The 18,890-nt window shown below is 37.6% G+C and overlaps 1 protein-coding gene and 1 pseudogene across 10 annotated transcripts in view; one reads left to right on the forward strand and one right to left on the reverse strand.

The window, feature by feature from the left end:
• The window catches only part of MOB1B (MOB kinase activator 1B), a 91,572-nt gene extending 81,090 nt beyond the window's left edge, over nucleotides 1–10,482 (forward strand). For all 10 annotated transcript variants that reach the window (XM_069594308.1, XM_069594305.1, XM_069594311.1 and 7 more), the window contains 3 exons: nucleotides 257–390; nucleotides 2,809–2,972; nucleotides 6,085–10,482. In XM_069594308.1, coding sequence (XP_069450409.1) covers nucleotides 257–390; nucleotides 2,809–2,972; nucleotides 6,085–6,162 — 376 coding nt within the window. In that variant the 3' untranslated portion in view covers nucleotides 6,163–10,482. The remainder of the gene's footprint in view (nucleotides 1–256; nucleotides 391–2,808; nucleotides 2,973–6,084) is intronic.
• Nucleotides 10,483–16,691: 6,209 nt separating this feature from the next.
• Nucleotides 16,692–17,490, reverse strand: LOC138442613 (craniofacial development protein 2-like; annotated as a pseudogene).
• Nucleotides 17,491–18,890: the final 1,400 nt, after the last annotated feature.

Genomic DNA, 18,890 nt, shown 5'->3' on the forward strand with positions numbered 1-18,890 from the left:
CTAAAATATAAAAGTTATATATGAAGGAAAGTTCACAAAAAATGAGTTTGGTGGAATCTTAGTTTGTATCCTGATAAATGCAAAATAATCTAATAGCAATTTTAAAATGCCAAACACAAAAAAATATTTATTTGGAGGAAGAGATTAAAATATGTCCTGAATATATTCAAAATAAACATATGTGTAATACAAAAAATACAGACATTATGTATAGAGTATATTGATATTCTGTGTGCTTTTTATCTTTCCAATACAGATATGAGTATCATTGGGCAGATGGAACAAACATAAAGAAGCCTATTAAGTGCTCTGCACCAAAGTATATTGATTACCTGATGACTTGGGTTCAGGACCAGTTGGATGATGAGACATTATTTCCATCAAAAATTGGTATAATTGTTTTGGTTAACTGGGATCCATCATGATTTATCTACCTTCATACTTTTCTAGGACTTACAGTAGAATTGCCTGTATATTCAAGGAACCATGCTGGATTAATTGCCACTTCAAAATAGTTCTAATATTTCTAATCTTATATGCTTGAAAAGTGTCTCTTTCATACCAAGTTTATCATGCATTAATTAGGTAAACCTCCCTATAATTTTAAACAATAAGAAGATCAGTATATCTTAGATTGTAACAAATCTGGCCTGTGTTAAGGGAGAAAAAGAGACTGGATGTTGGCTAGACAGCTGGTAATCATCTGCTGTTGTCTTATTCATTTCATATTCAGAAAGGGAGTTTGTATGACATAAGGGGCTTCTTTCGTGGCTCAGCTGATAAAGAATCTGCCTGCAATGTGGGAGACCTGAGTTCAGTCCCTGAGTTGAGAAGATCCCCTGGAGAAGGGACCAGCTCCCCACTCCAGGATTCTGGCCTGTAGAATTCCATGGACTGTATAGTCCATGGGGTCGCAGAGTCAGACATGGCTGAGCGACTTTCACTTTCTTTCACTTTTATATGGCATAAACCCAGTATTACATTATATTTTTGTCAGAGCATTTGTATTCATGACCCATAGCATGAACCTTGGGCTGTGAAATCAAACTAGGTGAGAAGAAAACAAGATTTGATGGGTTGGCCTGTTAGCACCTAAGTGACTTCTGCCTTTTTTTATATTTGCTGGCCTTTTAAAGGGCTAAACTTCCAAGCAGAAATTATTTACATTTAGACAGTTCATATGACTTTACTATGTCAAACTGCTTACAGCTGTGTTTTCTGAAAAAAATAAGAAATTGCTTTTTCAACTTCTTGACTGTATTTTATGCTTTTTTACTTTTGGGGGGAGAAGGATGTGGTAGAGGAGACAGCAACGTAAATAGTTGCTGTTATGACACATTCATTGAATGCTTTAACTACTTCAAAGCCTTTGTAATGAAAGGTCTGTTTTTCAAAACTGCATTCCTTATATACGTAGTATGGTATGGGATAAGTGCCCTTATCTTTCATCTTCCATATTTTTAAACTTTTTATTTTAACCCAATTTCAGACTTCTGTTAATAGAAAATTTGTAAGAATCATGCAAAGAACCCTTACATATCCTTCTTCCAGATTCTTTAGTTGCCAGCATTTTAACTTATTTGCCTTCCCTCTCCCTCCTTCCCTCCCTGCTTTGCTCCTTCCCTCACTCCTTCCCTATTTTTTCTTCCCTCCTGACCCCACATTCTTTCCTTTTCCTGAAGATTTGAGAGTAAGTTGCATATATGATGACCTTTATCTCTATGTGCTTCAATGTGTATTTTTTTAGACAGTCACAGAGTAACTTTCAAAATCAGGAAATTAATACCAATACAATATTATTGTCTAATTTACAGATCTTATTCCAATTTTTTAGTCTTTTTTCGGTCTTTCATGACATTGACATTTTTGAAGAGTGTAACATACTATTTTGTATAGTGTCCCTTCATTTGGGAGACACTTATATCCCCCCAAATGTCTTATGTTGTCTTATGTTTTCTTGTGACCTATAACATTTTCCTTTTACTTTTAATTTTATATTGAAGTATAGCCGTTTAACAATGTTGTGATAGTTTCTGGTAGGCTGCAAAGGGACTCAGCCTCATGTATCCTTTCTCCCCCAAACTCCCCTCCCATCCAGGCTGCCAGATAACATTGAGCAGAGTTCCCTACTGTGCCATACAGTAGACCTTGTTGTGACTTATAATATTTTTAAGTGGGCAGTAGGCAATGTGATCACATTGAAGCCAGTAGTACCATAAAAGTATTTGGCTTGTGTTTTGCCAGTCTGGATCATTTAGCCAGTTTAACAAGGGATGTGGATTTTTTTATTTTTCTAGCTTTATATTTGTTTGATGCTATAAAAGTGTTCAAATTCAGAAAGCCAAGCTCTCTAATTGAGCAGAGACCACAGCTAATTTCAAGATAAATGTAGTCCTGGTGTGGTAATGCGATAACTTCCGTAGGAAAAAAATATAAAAATATATTGGTATCTAAATGTGGTAATACATTATTTCTGTTCAGCATAAGAAATATGAGGGACTAAGTGTGCATTTTAGCACCATTACCATCTCAGACATTTATTTGTGGTATTTTTGGTAAAGTGGTGTTATATTACAGGCCTAAGCGGCCATACTGAAGACAGATTCTTATTCCATAGAAACATTGAAGTTTGTTTTCATTCATGATATATTGAGAACATTTGAAAAGTACAATGGGTATATTAAGTAGTAATAAAAATATTTCTTATTTTCAGCCTTGTTTTGGTAAGTTATGTTGTCACTTGCTGGCAAACTCATACTGCTGTGTTCTCTTCTTATTAATAGAGAGAGTTGTTTATCTCTTTACTAGGTGTCCCATTTCCGAAGAATTTCATGTCTGTGGCAAAAACTATACTCAAACGCCTCTTTAGGGTTTATGCTCACATTTATCATCAGCATTTCGACCCTGTGATCCAGCTTCAAGAGGAAGCACATCTCAATACATCTTTCAAGCACTTTATTTTTTTTGTCCAGGTAAGTTGGATTAGGGGTTTCCCTGATAGCTCAATAATTTGGTAAAGAATTTGGTAAATTCTCAAATTCTCAGAATTTGGTAAAGAATCTGCCCGTGATGCGGGAGATCTGGGTTCTACCCATGGGTTGGGAAGATCTCCTGGAGAAGGGAAAGGCTACCCACTCCAGTATTCTGGCCTGGAGAAATCCATGGACTGTTCAGTCCATCAGGTCGCAAAGAGTCAGACATGACTGAGCCACTTTCACTTTCAAGTTGGATTAGGAGATACTTTTTTCTCAGTAAAAGCAGCTATCTATAGAGTTATGAGGTGAATACTACATCTATACTGTCAGAATAAAATTTGCTCTATTTCTTTAGTCTTTGTCCTCTTGAATACTTGCTGAGATGATAAAGACTTGCCTTCAGTTTCTGAATTCCATCACAAGTCTACAGTGAAGCTGAGCGATCTAACTTCAGCTAACTGTCTGTAATGGAGCAGCTGAATAGGGAACTTGGCTAGTAGACATGGAGTTGAACTTGTCTCTGAGCACTCCTGCTACTCCTTTTTCCTGTCTCCTCTAGATCTTTTTTCGAAGATCTGGCATAGAAATGAACTTTAAATAGCATCTTTTCCCTCCTTTTAAAACCATATTCTGAGTAAGTTCTGAATTTGATAACTGTCCATTATTCCAAAGGGGGAAAAAATGTTCCAAAGAGCGTTGATATTCCAGAAGTCCATTAATCTTTGATCTGACTCCTTAGGTTGACCTCCTCTTCCTTCACTGTTTAGTTCTCAGACAACTGGCCTAGACATGTAGACTGAAAGAAATGAGGCTATTCTTGCCCTGCTATAGTAATTAGAGAACCAACAGGTAGGAGTGAAAAAGGTAGAAATGCATAAACTGAGCAGATATTTTTCAGTGGAGGTTGGAGAAGGAAGATGGTAGGTAGGAGATGTCCATGACTTATAGCTCTGTTGTTTTTTTTTAATCTGTTTTGGTATATAAACTTATAAATGCCTTTCTCACACTCATCTCCACAAAGAAAAATTTATTTTCCTTTTATTCAAACTCCTCACACTGAGGGCACACATTTTGTATCTTAATTTCACCTATATAAAAAAAAAAAATTTAGGAGATAGTAACTTGCCAAAACCATTGCTCTGAGCAATTATTTTACTATGTGTCCTATCTATAGACACCAATAGAAACAAAGAAAATGTTATACTGTCTGCCTCCGTGCCTTAGTTTAGGCAGAACATGATTAGTTGAGGTTTCAGTAGTTTGGGAGAGGATTTCTCTCACCAGAAAGTTTAGTTTTACCTTACTATATAATGTTAAAGTACCCTGTATCTCCCAATGCCTAGCAAATAGTAAGAAACTGGTATGTGGTAATTACCACATCTGAGCCTCATTACATCTGAGGACACTGATGGTTTTAAAGGTGGGTATGTTGGTTATACAGTATCACCTCTTTGGGTGAGAGTGGCCCCTGCCCTGGGCCTCACAATTTAGAAGTTTTACCCTGGCCCTTCTCCACTTTACTCCTCGCCACAGAGTGAGAAATCCACAGGGCCAAGAACATACCTGCATAGGTCCTTTCTGGTATGTGCTTGGGTACCTGAGATTCAGAATTCCCTGCCCACATGGTCCCAAGTGTATTTCCAGGATCTGCGTGATCTTTTCTGTTGGTCCATTGTTTTAAGGAAAGGTCATGTCTCTTAGGTGTATATCTCTAAACCTGAATACCCATATTATAGCTGTTCAAGAGTGTGTGGACATTGCCTTTATAAGCCAGTCAGGGTGTCCAGATTCCTGCATGTGAGACCCTTTGAAGTTCAGGATGGAGCTGGGGTTTGATAGATCAGGGAGGTTTGCTGAGGGCCAAGGACTGGCTCTCCTCATGTGTAGACTCTTGAGGAGTCTTTTTAAAATTCTAAATTTGAATTTGCCTTCCTAGCTACTATGAAGGTGTATTTGTCGAGGCAGGAGAATCAAACATATATAAAAATATATTAGCTTAATATAAAATATAATAACTTAGTCATGTGATATAATATCCATTTGTGTTCTTGGTTCACACCCCACAAATCTTAGTGGTAGACTTGCCATTAAATGCCCCTTAATGTTTCTTCTCAGTACTTACTGTAGTGGTTGGCTCACGGTGAGTGCTAATAAATGAGTGGAATTGAGAGCTCAGAATGCCCCATTGTGGCAGAAGATCAGAAATATTGACAACCTTTATGTTTTAACCTTATAATTTGTAAACTATTTTTATAGGGGAAAGCTATTCAGAATTGAATTTCAGAATGACAGTGATAGAACTTCTAAAGAAGCACAAATTAAATCCAGGCTTTCTTATTTGTTCTTAATAGAATTTTATTGCTTATCATCTGTGGACTCCACATTATTCATGTCATTCTCATACTGTATCCTACGTAGCTTGCAGATATGTTAGTTAACAACATAAACTAAATCTTTTATTCTTCATATAATGCTGAAATTTGCCTGAGAATTTTTTTGGTCCCTGCTTGATTGGATATGTCTAAATGGTGTCCCAATTATTCATCCTAACAGAGCAGCAAGTCTCATTTATTGTTTACTTTGTGCCAGGGGTTACATGAAGTGGTTCACACACAGTATCACATTTAGTCCCCGCAGCAATCTTATGAGATGTGTGTGTATGTGTGTGTGTGTGTGTGTGTTACTCAGTCGTGTCCAACTGTTTGCAACTCCAGGAACTGTAGCTGGCCAGGCTTCTGTGTGTGTGTGTGTATGTGTGTGTGTGTGTGTGTGTGTGTTAGTCGCTCAGTCGTGTCCAACTCTTTGCAATTCCACAAACTGTAGCCGGCCAGGCTTCCCTGTCCATGAAATTCTCCAGGCAAGAATACTGGAGTGCATTGCCATTCTCTTCTCCAGAATCTTAAGAGATAATTTATCCTAATATTAGTAGAAATGTAAAATACCAGAAGTGGTTAAGGGATTTGCCTAAGATGCAAGAGGTAGAGAATAGGAAAAAAGACTTGCATTTACTTTAAAAGCTAATTCCCAACAAATGTTAATGGAAATCTATTTTGGAATGAGATGTAAATAATATGTTCTTGCTCTTTCTTCTGCCTTTGTTGGCACATAGGAATTCAACCTAATTGATAGAAGAGAACTTGCACCACTCCAGGAACTGATTGAAAAACTCACCTCAAAGGACAGATAAAAGGATGGGGACCTATGCAAATTATTCCTCAAATGAAGCTGTGTGGCATGTATTTGAATTTTGTTGTATTTTATTTTTATCTTGGTTGTTTTTATCTTACGCTTGGAGGGCTTATTTGGGTTCCTTTTTCTTTAATCTGAATAAATGAAACCATATACTATTGCTAGAGGAAGCCAAGAACCACTGTCTATACATTTGATAGGGGTAAATTTTGTCTTAGTGGCATATAGTATTTTTTTTAAACTTGGAGAATTTTTAATAATATTATATGTTGAAAGAAAATGCTTACTGATTAGACTGCTCATGGATGGGTGTTCTCCTTGTGTAAATTGTGGCTGATTTTTGAAGTCCCCAAAAGACGTTTTTAAGTGCCTTGGCAGGCTCACTTCTGAGGTGCAAAGCACAGACATAGAATTGAACAGGGCTTGAAACAATATTAGGATTTCTACCCAGGGCACTTGCTGATGCATGTTTTAAAATATTGATAAAAGCCATAGTTTACCTAAATTGATGATCTCCAACTTTTACTACATTAGAGAAACACAATCTGTAAAGGTGTATGTGTAGGGCATACAAAATTAGTATTTCTTAATTATTTTTGATATTGATAGTAATTCTGTTCAACGGATGCTTAAAGTTCTACAAGCAAGTCTTTTCCATCTCTTGATATCTGTGATATTGAAACTTGAAGATGTTGAAATGTAATAGCTGTTACATTTTGGCTTCTTTATACACTTTAACTGCACTGTAGGTGTAAAAATTCAGGTTATATATAGGTTTGCGATCTTCAGAGGTGATGCTGAACTGTGAGGTTTCTTAGCAATTGCCAAATGAGCCATAAGTCTACAAAATCCCTTTCTGCTTTGAAGAGGATTGGAGTGTGTGGTTGTGGGGGACGAGGGTGGGGTTAGTTTGAATGGGGCGTTATAGATGGGATTAAGTATGGGGAGTCAAGTTCAAGAAAGTCCTTTCTCAGAACCCTTGACTAGAATGGCATGAAGATTTTAATCAATATCTTGTAAACAAAGTCTTAGAGACTTCCTTTTAGGAATCAACTTCCATGTGAAGTTAAAAATAAATTACTAATTTTAGATACAGGCATGCACATGGAATGTAAGGACTCTGTGGGAAAATTGATCACTTTACAGCATTTCCATTCAGTGAATGGAGCTGGTGTCTTATCATTTTAAAATGATACAGTACCTTCTTTGCTTGTTGTAGGCCCAAGTGTTCTGACTTCTGATTTTTCCACTGTGAAAGGAAGTCTTTCTTTGCAGTGATATCAGATAATGAAAGTGTTAAATGAGTACTTACTAACTTTTACCTTTTTTTTTGCCATGACTTTCTAGTGAACTATTCCCATAAATTAAAAATTCAGAAACTTAGTTTTTAAATTAAATATTAACATTTTTCACTTCAGTTTTATTCTTGCAAAATATCCTCTTAGACTTTCAGTTTTAATTTTGTCATTTCTGGTAAAACTATTTCCTTCAGTTCGAAATATATACCCTTTCCCTTGTAGACTAGAAATCTTGCTCTGAAATTGTATAGACTTAAAACACTTAATAGAAAAGAATGTAAAATGAAATCAGTTTGGTTTTGCCATTAACAAATCGAATAGTGATACAATTTAATGCCATTGCAGTTATGATCACTAGGAACTTTTTCTCCCATTTCATTTCTAGCAGTCAATCTCCACGTACCAACATGGAATTAACAGGAGAAACTGACAGAGGCAAATATATTGGACATTCATTGGTAATACCCATTTGTAAACTGCAGTGAGAACTTCTGATGTCCTTAAAACAAATATTTTAGTATCCAGATATACAACATCAGCCACTATGGGTTGATTCAGAAGTAAAATTTGACATCCAGTGATTTGGGTCCTATCCATTTAGGAAAATGAAGCACATGATTATTCAAATTGTCTTCCATACTGCATTTGACTTCGTATCAACCTGAGAATAAAGGGGTTGCAGTAGCCAAGTGTAGAGAGAAAAGTGAAACATTCGTTTTGCTCATTTAAGCCTTACACAGTACTGTACAAATGTTATTATAAATTAATGTTTAGTAGCAGGACTGACTTTTCCACTCTAGGTAGATAGGAGTTTCTTGTCACTGTGCCAGAATCTCAGGTGCCTGCTTCTGAGTATTCCTTGAAAAAGAGGTATTGGGAAGTAAGGACATATGTATGTGTATATATGGTAACAAAGTAGAGACATTCTCCCAGGGAGAGGCCTGGCAGTGTACATGGCGTTAACATGGTTGCATGTAGGGAAACAACAGAGCATGTGCGAAATAACTGATTTTATTAAAAGTTGCTTTGATTCAGTTGGTTCCCATGAGCATTAGTAAGTTGCCCTTTATAAAATAAGGATCGCATCTTGTTTTGTAACAGAGTTTGCTTACAAATGTCTATTGGATTCTTTAAGACTCTTAATTTATAAATAACCAGGATAATGATTCCCCCCCTCTGTCCCACCCTTTTTACAGAGATACAAAGCAGAAGTTGGTTTTTTCATATGCTGATGAAAGCATGAAATATAAAGTAATAAGTTTACATAGTGTTACTGTCATAATGCTTTGGTTAAATGTTGATATAAAGCAAGTTTTAGGAATTCTTTTAAATGATGGAGTAATGGTGGAAAGAAATTAGTAACAGAAAGAGTGAAAATCTTTTCATTAGCTGTAGGTGGTGCTACTGGCTTTTATTTGCTGGCTTGATTATTCTGTTTCCCACAAAAACCATGGCATTAGGCTGCAATAAAACAGTAAGTATGTGTTAGCTGGTAGAGGCTTTGGAGGTCAGTTTACCTTAAATTGAAAGATTTTAGGTAGCTGTTTCTTCCTACCTTTGCTTGTTATTTGTAAATGCTAAATGGTCAGCATAAAACTAGATGGGAGAAGAAATGTTTAGAGTATAATAAATATGTCTCAGACTGAGTTACCGCCTGGCTTATCAGGAAAGAAAGCACTACAATCTCTTACATTCAGGAATTACAGATAATGTGCATATTTATATTTTACATGTAATCACCATACTCCATTTTATGTATAGTGTTTTCCTTGCTTAGGGGAAAATAGCACAGAAACAGATTTCTTTTATACCTTTGTCTTCACCCTCTCTGAGAGAGGTTTCAATAACCACTGAAATGGTAAGATATGGGAGATACAATTGTTAGTCTGTAGGATTTCCTTTTAAAATAAATATGCCACACCTTAAACAGTGAAGTGAGAGTTGATCTTCGGGGTGGTTTCTTTGGGAGCATCTGTACACCTGTACCTACAGTCCAGCTACACTGTAGAGGTGTAATCACTTTCAGAGATGCCTTGAGAATTGGTGTGTAACTATACAAGAAAATCCATTTCATCATTTTAGTTGCACCAAAAACTTTTCTGGAAGCTTAATATGACCTATCTCATTTACCAAAACGACTCTGCTTTGGCTCTTTTCTTAGAACTAAACTATTAAGGAAGTTCAAAAGAATATGCCATAGGATCTGAATTGCAGAAGAGAATGTTTTGAGTATTGATTTGTAGCATCATTTAATAAAAAACATAATGTCTTCATGTCACTATTTTGAGGTAGGCAATATCATTTGGATGTATATGTTTTATTTTTTAAAATTTAGTTTATCTTACAGTTAAATATAATAACTTTAAAAAAGAAGGATCCAATATTTAAGATAGAAGTAACTTAAGAAAATAACAACCTTTACCTCTATCCTTTTTTAAAAAAAACTTATTTTCATGCAAATGAACAATTTAAATTTCAAGGCTGGAGAAATTGGAACACATTTTATATATTAATTATGCTGAATTTAAGTGTGTATCGTAAAAAATTTCAAACTGTATAATCATTTCATGTCATTTATAACTTTAACATTTTATTGTCTTTTTAAAAGATACAATCAAGAAGTATATTTGAAAATGTCACTGCATACCAAGAGGAAAGCTTATTTTGAAACAAATCTGGGACATTAAAAAATATACCAATTCCTAGAAACACTATTTTAGATCTATACTTTAAGAACCACTCCTAAAATGATTTAAATACCAGCATAATGTCGTAGTATTCAGTTTCACATAGGAATTACTGTTGTTCAGCTATCAGTGTAATGGTGTATGAGAAAACTGTTTAGAGGTAAAGTTATTTCATGATTTAATGGAAAATGATTTTATAATAACAATTCTGATTGCAGACAATTTGAATTTTTGAGGCTCTCCTCATGGGCTAATCATAGAGAAAAAATCATTTTGAAGCTATAAAACTGTGTTTCTGTGTCTGCCATACTTAAATTTTGACAAAAGAGAAAATACAGATTAAAATACTGAGTACTGTCAGTTTTGCAAGTGTGACACATTTTCTGCATATAATACTACACAATGGAAAAATTTGGATTAAATCCTCAAAGATAGTGAAATCACTGGCCTTTCCAAAGTGTGTGTTTACTTATCATCTCCTTCTCTTTGGAGGTAAATTATTTCCTTATGGCTGTTGACTTTCCCTATCTTCTTCCCTCCCCATCTTGCAGCACACACTCACATGGACAAAAAACAAAACATTGATTATATAGGTCCTCACTATTGGTGATTCTAAAGTAATTGCTGTCACTAGATAGGTTGCGGCTGAAGTGTTGGACAATAAAACTTAAAGAAGCATTTTTTGGTTTGTTTTGGTTGACAACTTTCTTTAAACTGTGTCACTGAAACTGATATTATTAGTTATATACATTTAAAATTTTATTGATATTTAATGTCTGTTATAAATTCTTTTATGTGTGGTTATTTCTTACAGGTTTGCACGTTTTAATTTTTATTTTGTTTACTTAATTGTGCAAGGTGTAAAATAGATTCGCACATTTTCATTTTAAGAACACTTGTCTCCCTGAATTGTTCTGCAGAGATAACTATTTTTAGGGAAAATAGTTTTTTACAGCCACTAAATTGTATTTGTTATTTTTGTACATGCATTGTTAGGGTGGTAAGGGCACTAATCTTGTAAGGAAAAACTTTTGTTTTATTTGAATGTTTCGTATACATTATTACTTATAATTACCTAGGAACAGCATCATGAAATACAATAAATATAAGAACACTTAAAGTTTTAATAAAATCATTGCTATCAAACAGGGCAAAACCAGAAGAATACTACCAGTGCCATAAATGGAAGCGTGTGGTAGCATACACACTGTGCAAGTGTGGTAGAGAATGAGTAAGGCAGGATCCTGCTCTCATGGAGATGGACAGTTTCTCTATATTAAAGTAGCTGTCTAACACATGAAATGCAATATGGGTGCTGTATTGTAAACTGTGCCAAGATTACTCAAATTGTAGTTACTGTTGATCAAACTTTAAACTATTTCATAATTTTTGTTTTAAGAGGGGATACTGAGGGAATTCTCTGGCAGTCAAGTGGTTAATGCTTGGGGTTTTCACTGCCTGGGCCTGGGTTCGATCCCTGGTTGGGGAACTAAGATCCTGCAAGCCATATGATGTGGCAAAAAAAATAAGAGGGTACTGAATGTCAGAAAATCTGCAATATGTTTTGAGAGATGTAAATAAAGTATACAGACTTATATGTGATGGGATTGGAACTATTTAATTTCTAGTTTTTGTTTGTTTGTTTTAAGGAAGAAACTGAATGTTTATTTAAAAAATAATAAATAGTTATGTTTGGCCATGAATCCTGACTTTGCATTACTGTTCATTTTTGCTATAGGTATTCCCACATTGTATACATTCCCAGAGAAATATTGAAGGTCTATGAAATATGTTGAACATTTTTAGGCCTTATTTTTTATAATGTTCACAACAACCCTGGAACTTAGTATCTCAATATTTTTTATACTAGAAAGCTAAAGCTTAGAAACTGTAAAGTCACTGATGAGAACTAGGGTTAAAAAACCTAAATATGCTTGACCTTGGGGCCATTGCTTTTGTTGAAGTATACTATTACTATGAGAATAGTTAGCAAAATAATTGTTGACTTTTCTAATAAGCCAAGATTTTATCTTAATATTTTGTCTTCATTGTAGACCATTAAAGGGCTTCCCTGGTAGCTCAGCTAGTAAAGAATCCCCCTGCAATGCAGGAGACTCTAGTTCGACTCCTGGATTGGGACGATCCCCTGGAGAAGGGCTAGGTTACCCACTCCCGTGTTCTTGGACTTCCCTGGTGGCTCAGATGGTAAAGAATCTGCCTACAATGTGGGAGATTTGGGTTGTGGATAGGAGAAATTTATAAGCAAGTTTACTATGTTGATAAACATCCTTTTACAGAAGTTGTTGGGTGGGTATACACAAATGCATGGGTTGTGTAAGCACTTAATATTTTCTGCCTAAATTTATTCTCATTTTCTCAGTTGGTTAGAGTTTTCTTGATAAACCTGTATGCTTTCAGGAGACCCTGTCTCATTCTTTAGTTATACCAGCATTCCTGCAGGAGAAAAGAAATTCCTAAATTGAAGGAGTAAAAAAATTTCTGGCAGGAGTTAAGATGTTCCTGGTTGAGTGCTCTAATACCCTATATTTTATCTGTAATTCCCAAATCTGAAAAGTTCAAAAACAAAGTATTTGTGCAGTTTACTGCAAACTGTACCTGGTATGAGGTTAACAGTCTTTATTTCACTGTGAAAACTGATGTTTCACTGCAAAATGTTAGTGTATTTAACACTTCCGCAGGAGGGTGAGGAATGGTTACATAATATACGTAATATGTGACTCTTTCTTTTCTAAATTCCAAAACTAAAAATTCTGAAACTGAATTGACAACAAGCTTTTCACATAAGACACTGTGGACAAAAATCAGGGAGTACTTTTAAGAATTTTTTTTTTTTTTAGTCTCTTATGTTAGCCATTTGTTATGGAGGAGATAATGAACTTGATGTCAAAGTTTAGTGTTTAATATTTCAGTTGCTGCACTATAGTGGTTTTTGTTTGTATATATATAAACTAATAATATATAATATACTATATATATATATATTAGTTTCATTTTGTTTTGGTGGAGGAAGAAACACATTTAAAGATTCCTTCAGTTCAGTCGCCCAGTTGTGTCCGACTCTGTGACCCCATGGACTGCAGCACGCCAGGCCTCCCTGTCCATCGCCAGCTCCTAGAGTTTACTCAGACTCGTGTCCATTGAGCTGGTGATGCCATCCAACCATCTCATCCTCAGTCATCCCCTTCTCCTCCTGCCTTCAATCTTTCCCAGCATCAAGGTCTTTTCAAATGAGTCAGCTCTTCACATCAGGTGGCCAAAGTACTGGTTTCAGCTTCAACTTCAGTCCTTCCAGTGAACATTCAGGACTGATTTCCTTTAGGATGAACTGGTTGGATCTCCTTGCAGTCCAAGGGACTCTCAAGAGTCTTCTCCATCTACTCAACCCCAAACATATTTATCCAATCCATATGGGATTGAGCTCTACTTTCCTCCTCCTGGTAGGTCTCAGAGACTCACCTTGCTTTAGTCTCTCCAGTAGCTGCCAAAACCCTTACCATTTCATGATTTTCCCTCAAGTTTGGATGTGGAATATATAATACCTAGCAGTGGGAATTCCCTGGCTTCTGCTGCTGGGGGCCTGGGCTTGGTCTCTGGTCAGGGAACTAAGATCCTGCAAGCTGCAGGATGCAAGCAAAACAAAAGCGGAACAGAAACCTAATAGCTCCCCGGCTTCCTTGCTATCCCAGTGACAAATATTCAGGCCTTTCTCATTTCTAGAATCCTGCTATTTATTACTGTGGGGATAAATAAAAGTAATATACATAAAGTACTACCATTATGAAATAACATAGGGAATTTACAAAAAATGATTTCTGTTTCCATCCTAGAGTTCACTATGGAATCACATTTTGATTCTGTCCATCCCTCCACCCCCTCTCCCCCCCCCCCCCATCATTATTTCTTGAGAATGGATTCACCATTCCATCTATGGTTTCTGTGAACAGTTTCAACTTGGGAACTTCGATACTGGGGAGTAGCCTGTTTATTAGGTCTTAATCATGGTTAAAAACAAATTCTGGGCGTTTCTACAATGCATTTGTCCCCAGCTAGTCACTAACTAAACAACAACAGAGATAAGTCATCTATAAGAGGACATGGAACCTATGTAGACATTCAAAAATTCAATATGCATTTGTTAATTGTGCTATGTTGTATAGTCACTAAGTCATGTTTCATTCTTTTGCAGCCCCACGGACTAGCCTATGAGGTTCCTTCTGTGCATAGGATTTTCCAGGCAAGAATACTGGAGTGGATTGCCATTTCCTTCTCCCCTTGATCTTCCTGACCCAGGGATGGAACCTCATCTCCTGCATTGGCAGGAGGGTTCTTTACTGCTGAACCCCCAGGGTATAGGCAAGCAAGGTTAATTAAGCTTATTGTTATGCTGAATAGAAACCTAACAGGTATGGTAACTTCATAGCACTGTGGGGTGGAGAAATTTTCCCTCTTAGTCAGTCAGTTCAGTCACTCATTCGTGTCCCACTCTTTGCGACCCCATGAATCGCAGCACACCAGGCCACCCAGTCCATCACCAACTCCCGGAGCTTACTCAAACTCATGTACATCAAGTCGGTGATGCCATCCAGCCATCACATCCTCTGTCATCCCTTACTCCTCTTGCCCACAATCCCTCCCAGTATCAGCCTTTTCCAATGAGTCAACTCTTCGCATGAGGTGGCCAAAGTACTGGAGTTTCAGCTGCAGAATCAGTACTTCTAATGAACACCCAGGACTGATCTCCTTTAGGATGGACTGGTTGGATCTCCTTGCAGTTCAAGGGGTTCTCAAGAGTCTTCTCCAACATCACAGATCAAAAGCATCAATTCTTCGCTGTTCAGCATTCTTCACAGTCCAACTCTCACATCTATACATGACCACTGGAAAATCCATAGTCTTGACTAGACGGACCTTTGTTGGCAAAGTAATGTATCTGCTTTTTAAAATGCAGTCTAGGTTGGTCATAACTTTCCTTCCAAAGAGTAAGCGTCTTTTAATTTCATGGCTGTAATCATCTGCAGTGATTTTGGAGCCCCAAAAAATAAAGTCTGACACTGTTTCCACTGTTTCCCCATCTATTTCCCATGAAGTGATGGGACCAGATGCCATGATCTTCGTTTTCTGAATGTTGAACTTTAGGCCAACTTTTTCACTCTCCTCTTTCACTTTCATGAAGAGGCTTTTGAGTTCCTCTTCACTTTCTGCCATAAGGGTGGTGTCATCTGCATATCTGAGGTTATTGATATTTCTCCCAGCAATCTTGATTCCAGCTTGTGCTTCAACCAGCCCAGCACTTCTCATGATGTACTTTTCATATAAGTTAAATAAGCAGAGTGACAATATGCAGCCTTGACATACTCTTTTTCCTATTTGGAACCAGTCTGTTGTTCCACATCCAGTTCTAACTGTTGCTTCCTGACTTGCATACAGATTTCTCAAGAGGCAGGTCAGGTGGTCTGGTATTTCCATCTCTTTCGGAATTTTCCATAGTTGATTGTGATCCACACAGTCAAAGGCTTTGGCATAGTCAATAAAGCAGAAATAGATGTTTTTCGGGAACTCTCTTGCTTTTTCCATGATCCAGCGGATGTTGGCAATTTGATCTCTGGTTCCTCTGCTTTTTCTAAAACCAGCTTGAACATCAGGGAGTTCACGGTTCACGTATTGCTGAAGCCTGCCTTGGAGAACATTGAGCATTACTTTACTAGCATGTGAGATGAGTGCAATTGTGCGGTAGTTTGAGCACTCTTTGGCATTGCCTTTCTTTGGGATTGGAATGAAAACTGACCTTTTCCAGTCCTGTGGCCTCTGTTGAGTTTTCCAAATTTGCTGGCATATTGAGCACAGCACTTTCACAGCATCATCTTTCAGGATTTGAAATAGCTCAACTGGAATGCCATCACCTCCATTAGCTTTGTTCATAGTGATCCTTTCTAAGGCCCACTTGACTTCACATTTCAGGAAGTCTGGCTCTAGGTGAGTGATCACACCATTGTGATTATCTGGGTCGTGAAGATCTTTTTTGTACAGTTCTTCTGTGTATTCTTGCCACCTCTTCTTAATATCTTCTGCTTCTCTTAGGTCCATACCATTTCTGTCCTTTCTCGAGCTCATCTTTGCATGAAATATTCCCTTGGTATCTCTAATTTTCTTGAAGAGATTCTAGTCTTTCCCATTCTATTGTTTTCCTCTATTTCTTTGCATTGATCACTGAGGAAGGCTTTCTTATCTCTTCTTGCTATTCTTTCAAACTCTGCATTCAGATGCTTATATCTTTCCTTTTCTCCTTTGCTTTTCACTTCTCTTCTTTTCACAGCTATTTGTAAGGCCTCCTCAGACAGCGATTTTGTTTTTTTGCATTTCTTTTTCTTGGGGATGGTCTTGATTCCTGTCTCCTGTACAATGTCACCAACCTCCGTCCATAGTTCATAAGGCATTCTGTCCCATCAGATCTAGTCCCTTAAATCTATTTGTCATTCCACTGTATAATCATAAGGGATTTGATTTAGGTCATACCTGAATGGTCTAGTGGTTTTCCCTACTTTCTTCAATTTAAGTCTAAATTTGGCAATAAGGAGTTCATGATCTGAGCCACAGTCAGCTCCCGGTCTTGTTTTTGCTGACTTTATAGAGCTTCTCCATCTTTGGCTGCAAAGAATATAATCAGTCTGATTTCAGTGTTGACCATCTGGTGATGTCCATGTGTAGAGCCTTCTCTTGTGTTGTTCGAAGAGGGTGTTTGCTATGACCAGTGCGTTCTCTTGGCAAAACTCTCTTAGCCTTTGCCCTGCTTCATTCCATACTCCAAGGCCAAATTTGCCTGTTATTCTAGTTGTTTCTTGACTTTCTACTTTTGCATTCTAGTCCCCTATAATGAAGAGGACATCTTCTTTGGGTGTTAGTACTAAAAAGTCTTATAGGTCGTCATAGAACTGTTTCACTTCAGCTTCTTCCACGTTACTGGTTGGGGCATAGGCTTGGATTACCATGATATTGAATGGTTTGCCTTGGAAACGAAAAGAGATCATTCTGTCATATTTGAGGTTGCATCCAAGTACTGCATTTCGGACTCTTGTTAACCATGATGGCTACTCCATTTCTTCTAAGGGATTCTTGCCCACAGTAGTAGATATAATGGTCATCTGAGTTAAATTCACCCATTCCAGTCCATTTTAGTTTGCTGACTCCTAGAATGTCGATGTTCACTCTTGCCATCTCCTGTTTGATGACTTCCAAATTGCCTTGATTCATGGACCTAACATTCCAGGTTCCTATGCAATATTGCTCTTTACAGCTTCGGACCTTGCTTCTGTCACCAGTCACATCCACAACTGGGGATTGCTTTTGCTTTGGCTCCATGCCTTCATTCTTTCTGGAGTTATTTCTCCACTGATCTCCAGTAGCAATTTGGGCACCTACCGACCTGGGGAGTTCCTCTTTCAGTATCCTATCATTTTGTCTTTTCATACTGTTCATGGGGTTCTCAAGGCAAGAATACTGAAGTGATTTGCCATTCCCTTCTCCAGTGGACCACATTCTGTCAGACCTCTCTACCATGACCCGTCCGTCTTGGGTGACCCCACACAGCATGGCTTAGATTCATTGAGTTAGACAAGGCTGTGGTCTGTGTGATGAGATTGGCTAGTTTTCTGTGATTAGCCTAATAAATTGACATTAGACAGATTAACAGGAGAAAAACAATTATGTAGGGGAGCCCATAAGCAGAGAAGGAACTGGCAATCCACTCCAGTATTCTTGCCTAGAGAATCCTGTGGACAGAGGAGCCTGGTGGGCTGCCGTCTAACGGGTTGCAGAGTCAGACATGACTGAAGCGACTTAGCATGTATGCATGTATGCCCCATAAAAACATCAGTAAATGAAATAACTAAAGCAAGAAGCTTTAATACCTTGTTCAGTTCAGTTGCTCAGTCGTGTCCTACTCTTTGCAGCCCCATGAATCGCAGCCTGCCAGGCCTCCCTGTCCATCACCAACTCCCTGAGTTCACTCAAACTCAGGTCCATTGAGTCGGTGATGCCATCCAGCCATCTCATCCTCTGTCGTCCCCTTCTCCTCCTGCCCCCAATCCCTCCCAGCATCAGAGTCTTCTCCAATGAGTCAACTCTTCGCATGAGGTGGCCAAAGTATTAGAGTTTCAGCTTTAGCATCAGTCCTTCTAATGAATACCAAGGAGTGATCTCCTTGCAGTCCAAGGGACTCTCAAGAGTCTTCTCCAACACCACAGTTCAAAAGCATCAATTCTTTGTTGCTCAGCTTTCTTCACAGTCCAACTCTCACATCCATACATCAGACCTTTGTTGGCAAAGTAATGTCTCTGCTTTTGAATATGCTATCTAGGTTGGTCATAACTTTTCTTCCAAGGAGTAAGCGTCTTTTAATTTCATGGCTGTAATCACCATCTGGAGTGATTTTGGAGCCCAGAAAAAGAAAGTCTGACACTGTTTCCACTGTTTCCCCATCTATTTGCCATGAAGTGATGGGACCGGATGCCATGATCTTCGTTTTCTGAATGTTGAGCGTTAGGCCAGCTTTTTCACTCTCTTTCACTTTCATCAAGAGGCTTTTTAGTCCTCTTCACTTTCTGCCATAAGGTGGTGTCATCTGCATATCTGAGGTTATTGATATTTCTCCTGGCATTCTTGATTCAAGCTTGTGCTTCATCCAGCCCATGATGTACTTTTCATATAAGTTAAATAAGCAGGGT

This window comes from Ovis canadensis, chromosome 6 (assembly GCF_042477335.2).
Source record: "Ovis canadensis isolate MfBH-ARS-UI-01 breed Bighorn chromosome 6, ARS-UI_OviCan_v2, whole genome shotgun sequence".
Taxonomy (NCBI): Eukaryota; Metazoa; Chordata; class Mammalia; order Artiodactyla; family Bovidae; genus Ovis; species Ovis canadensis.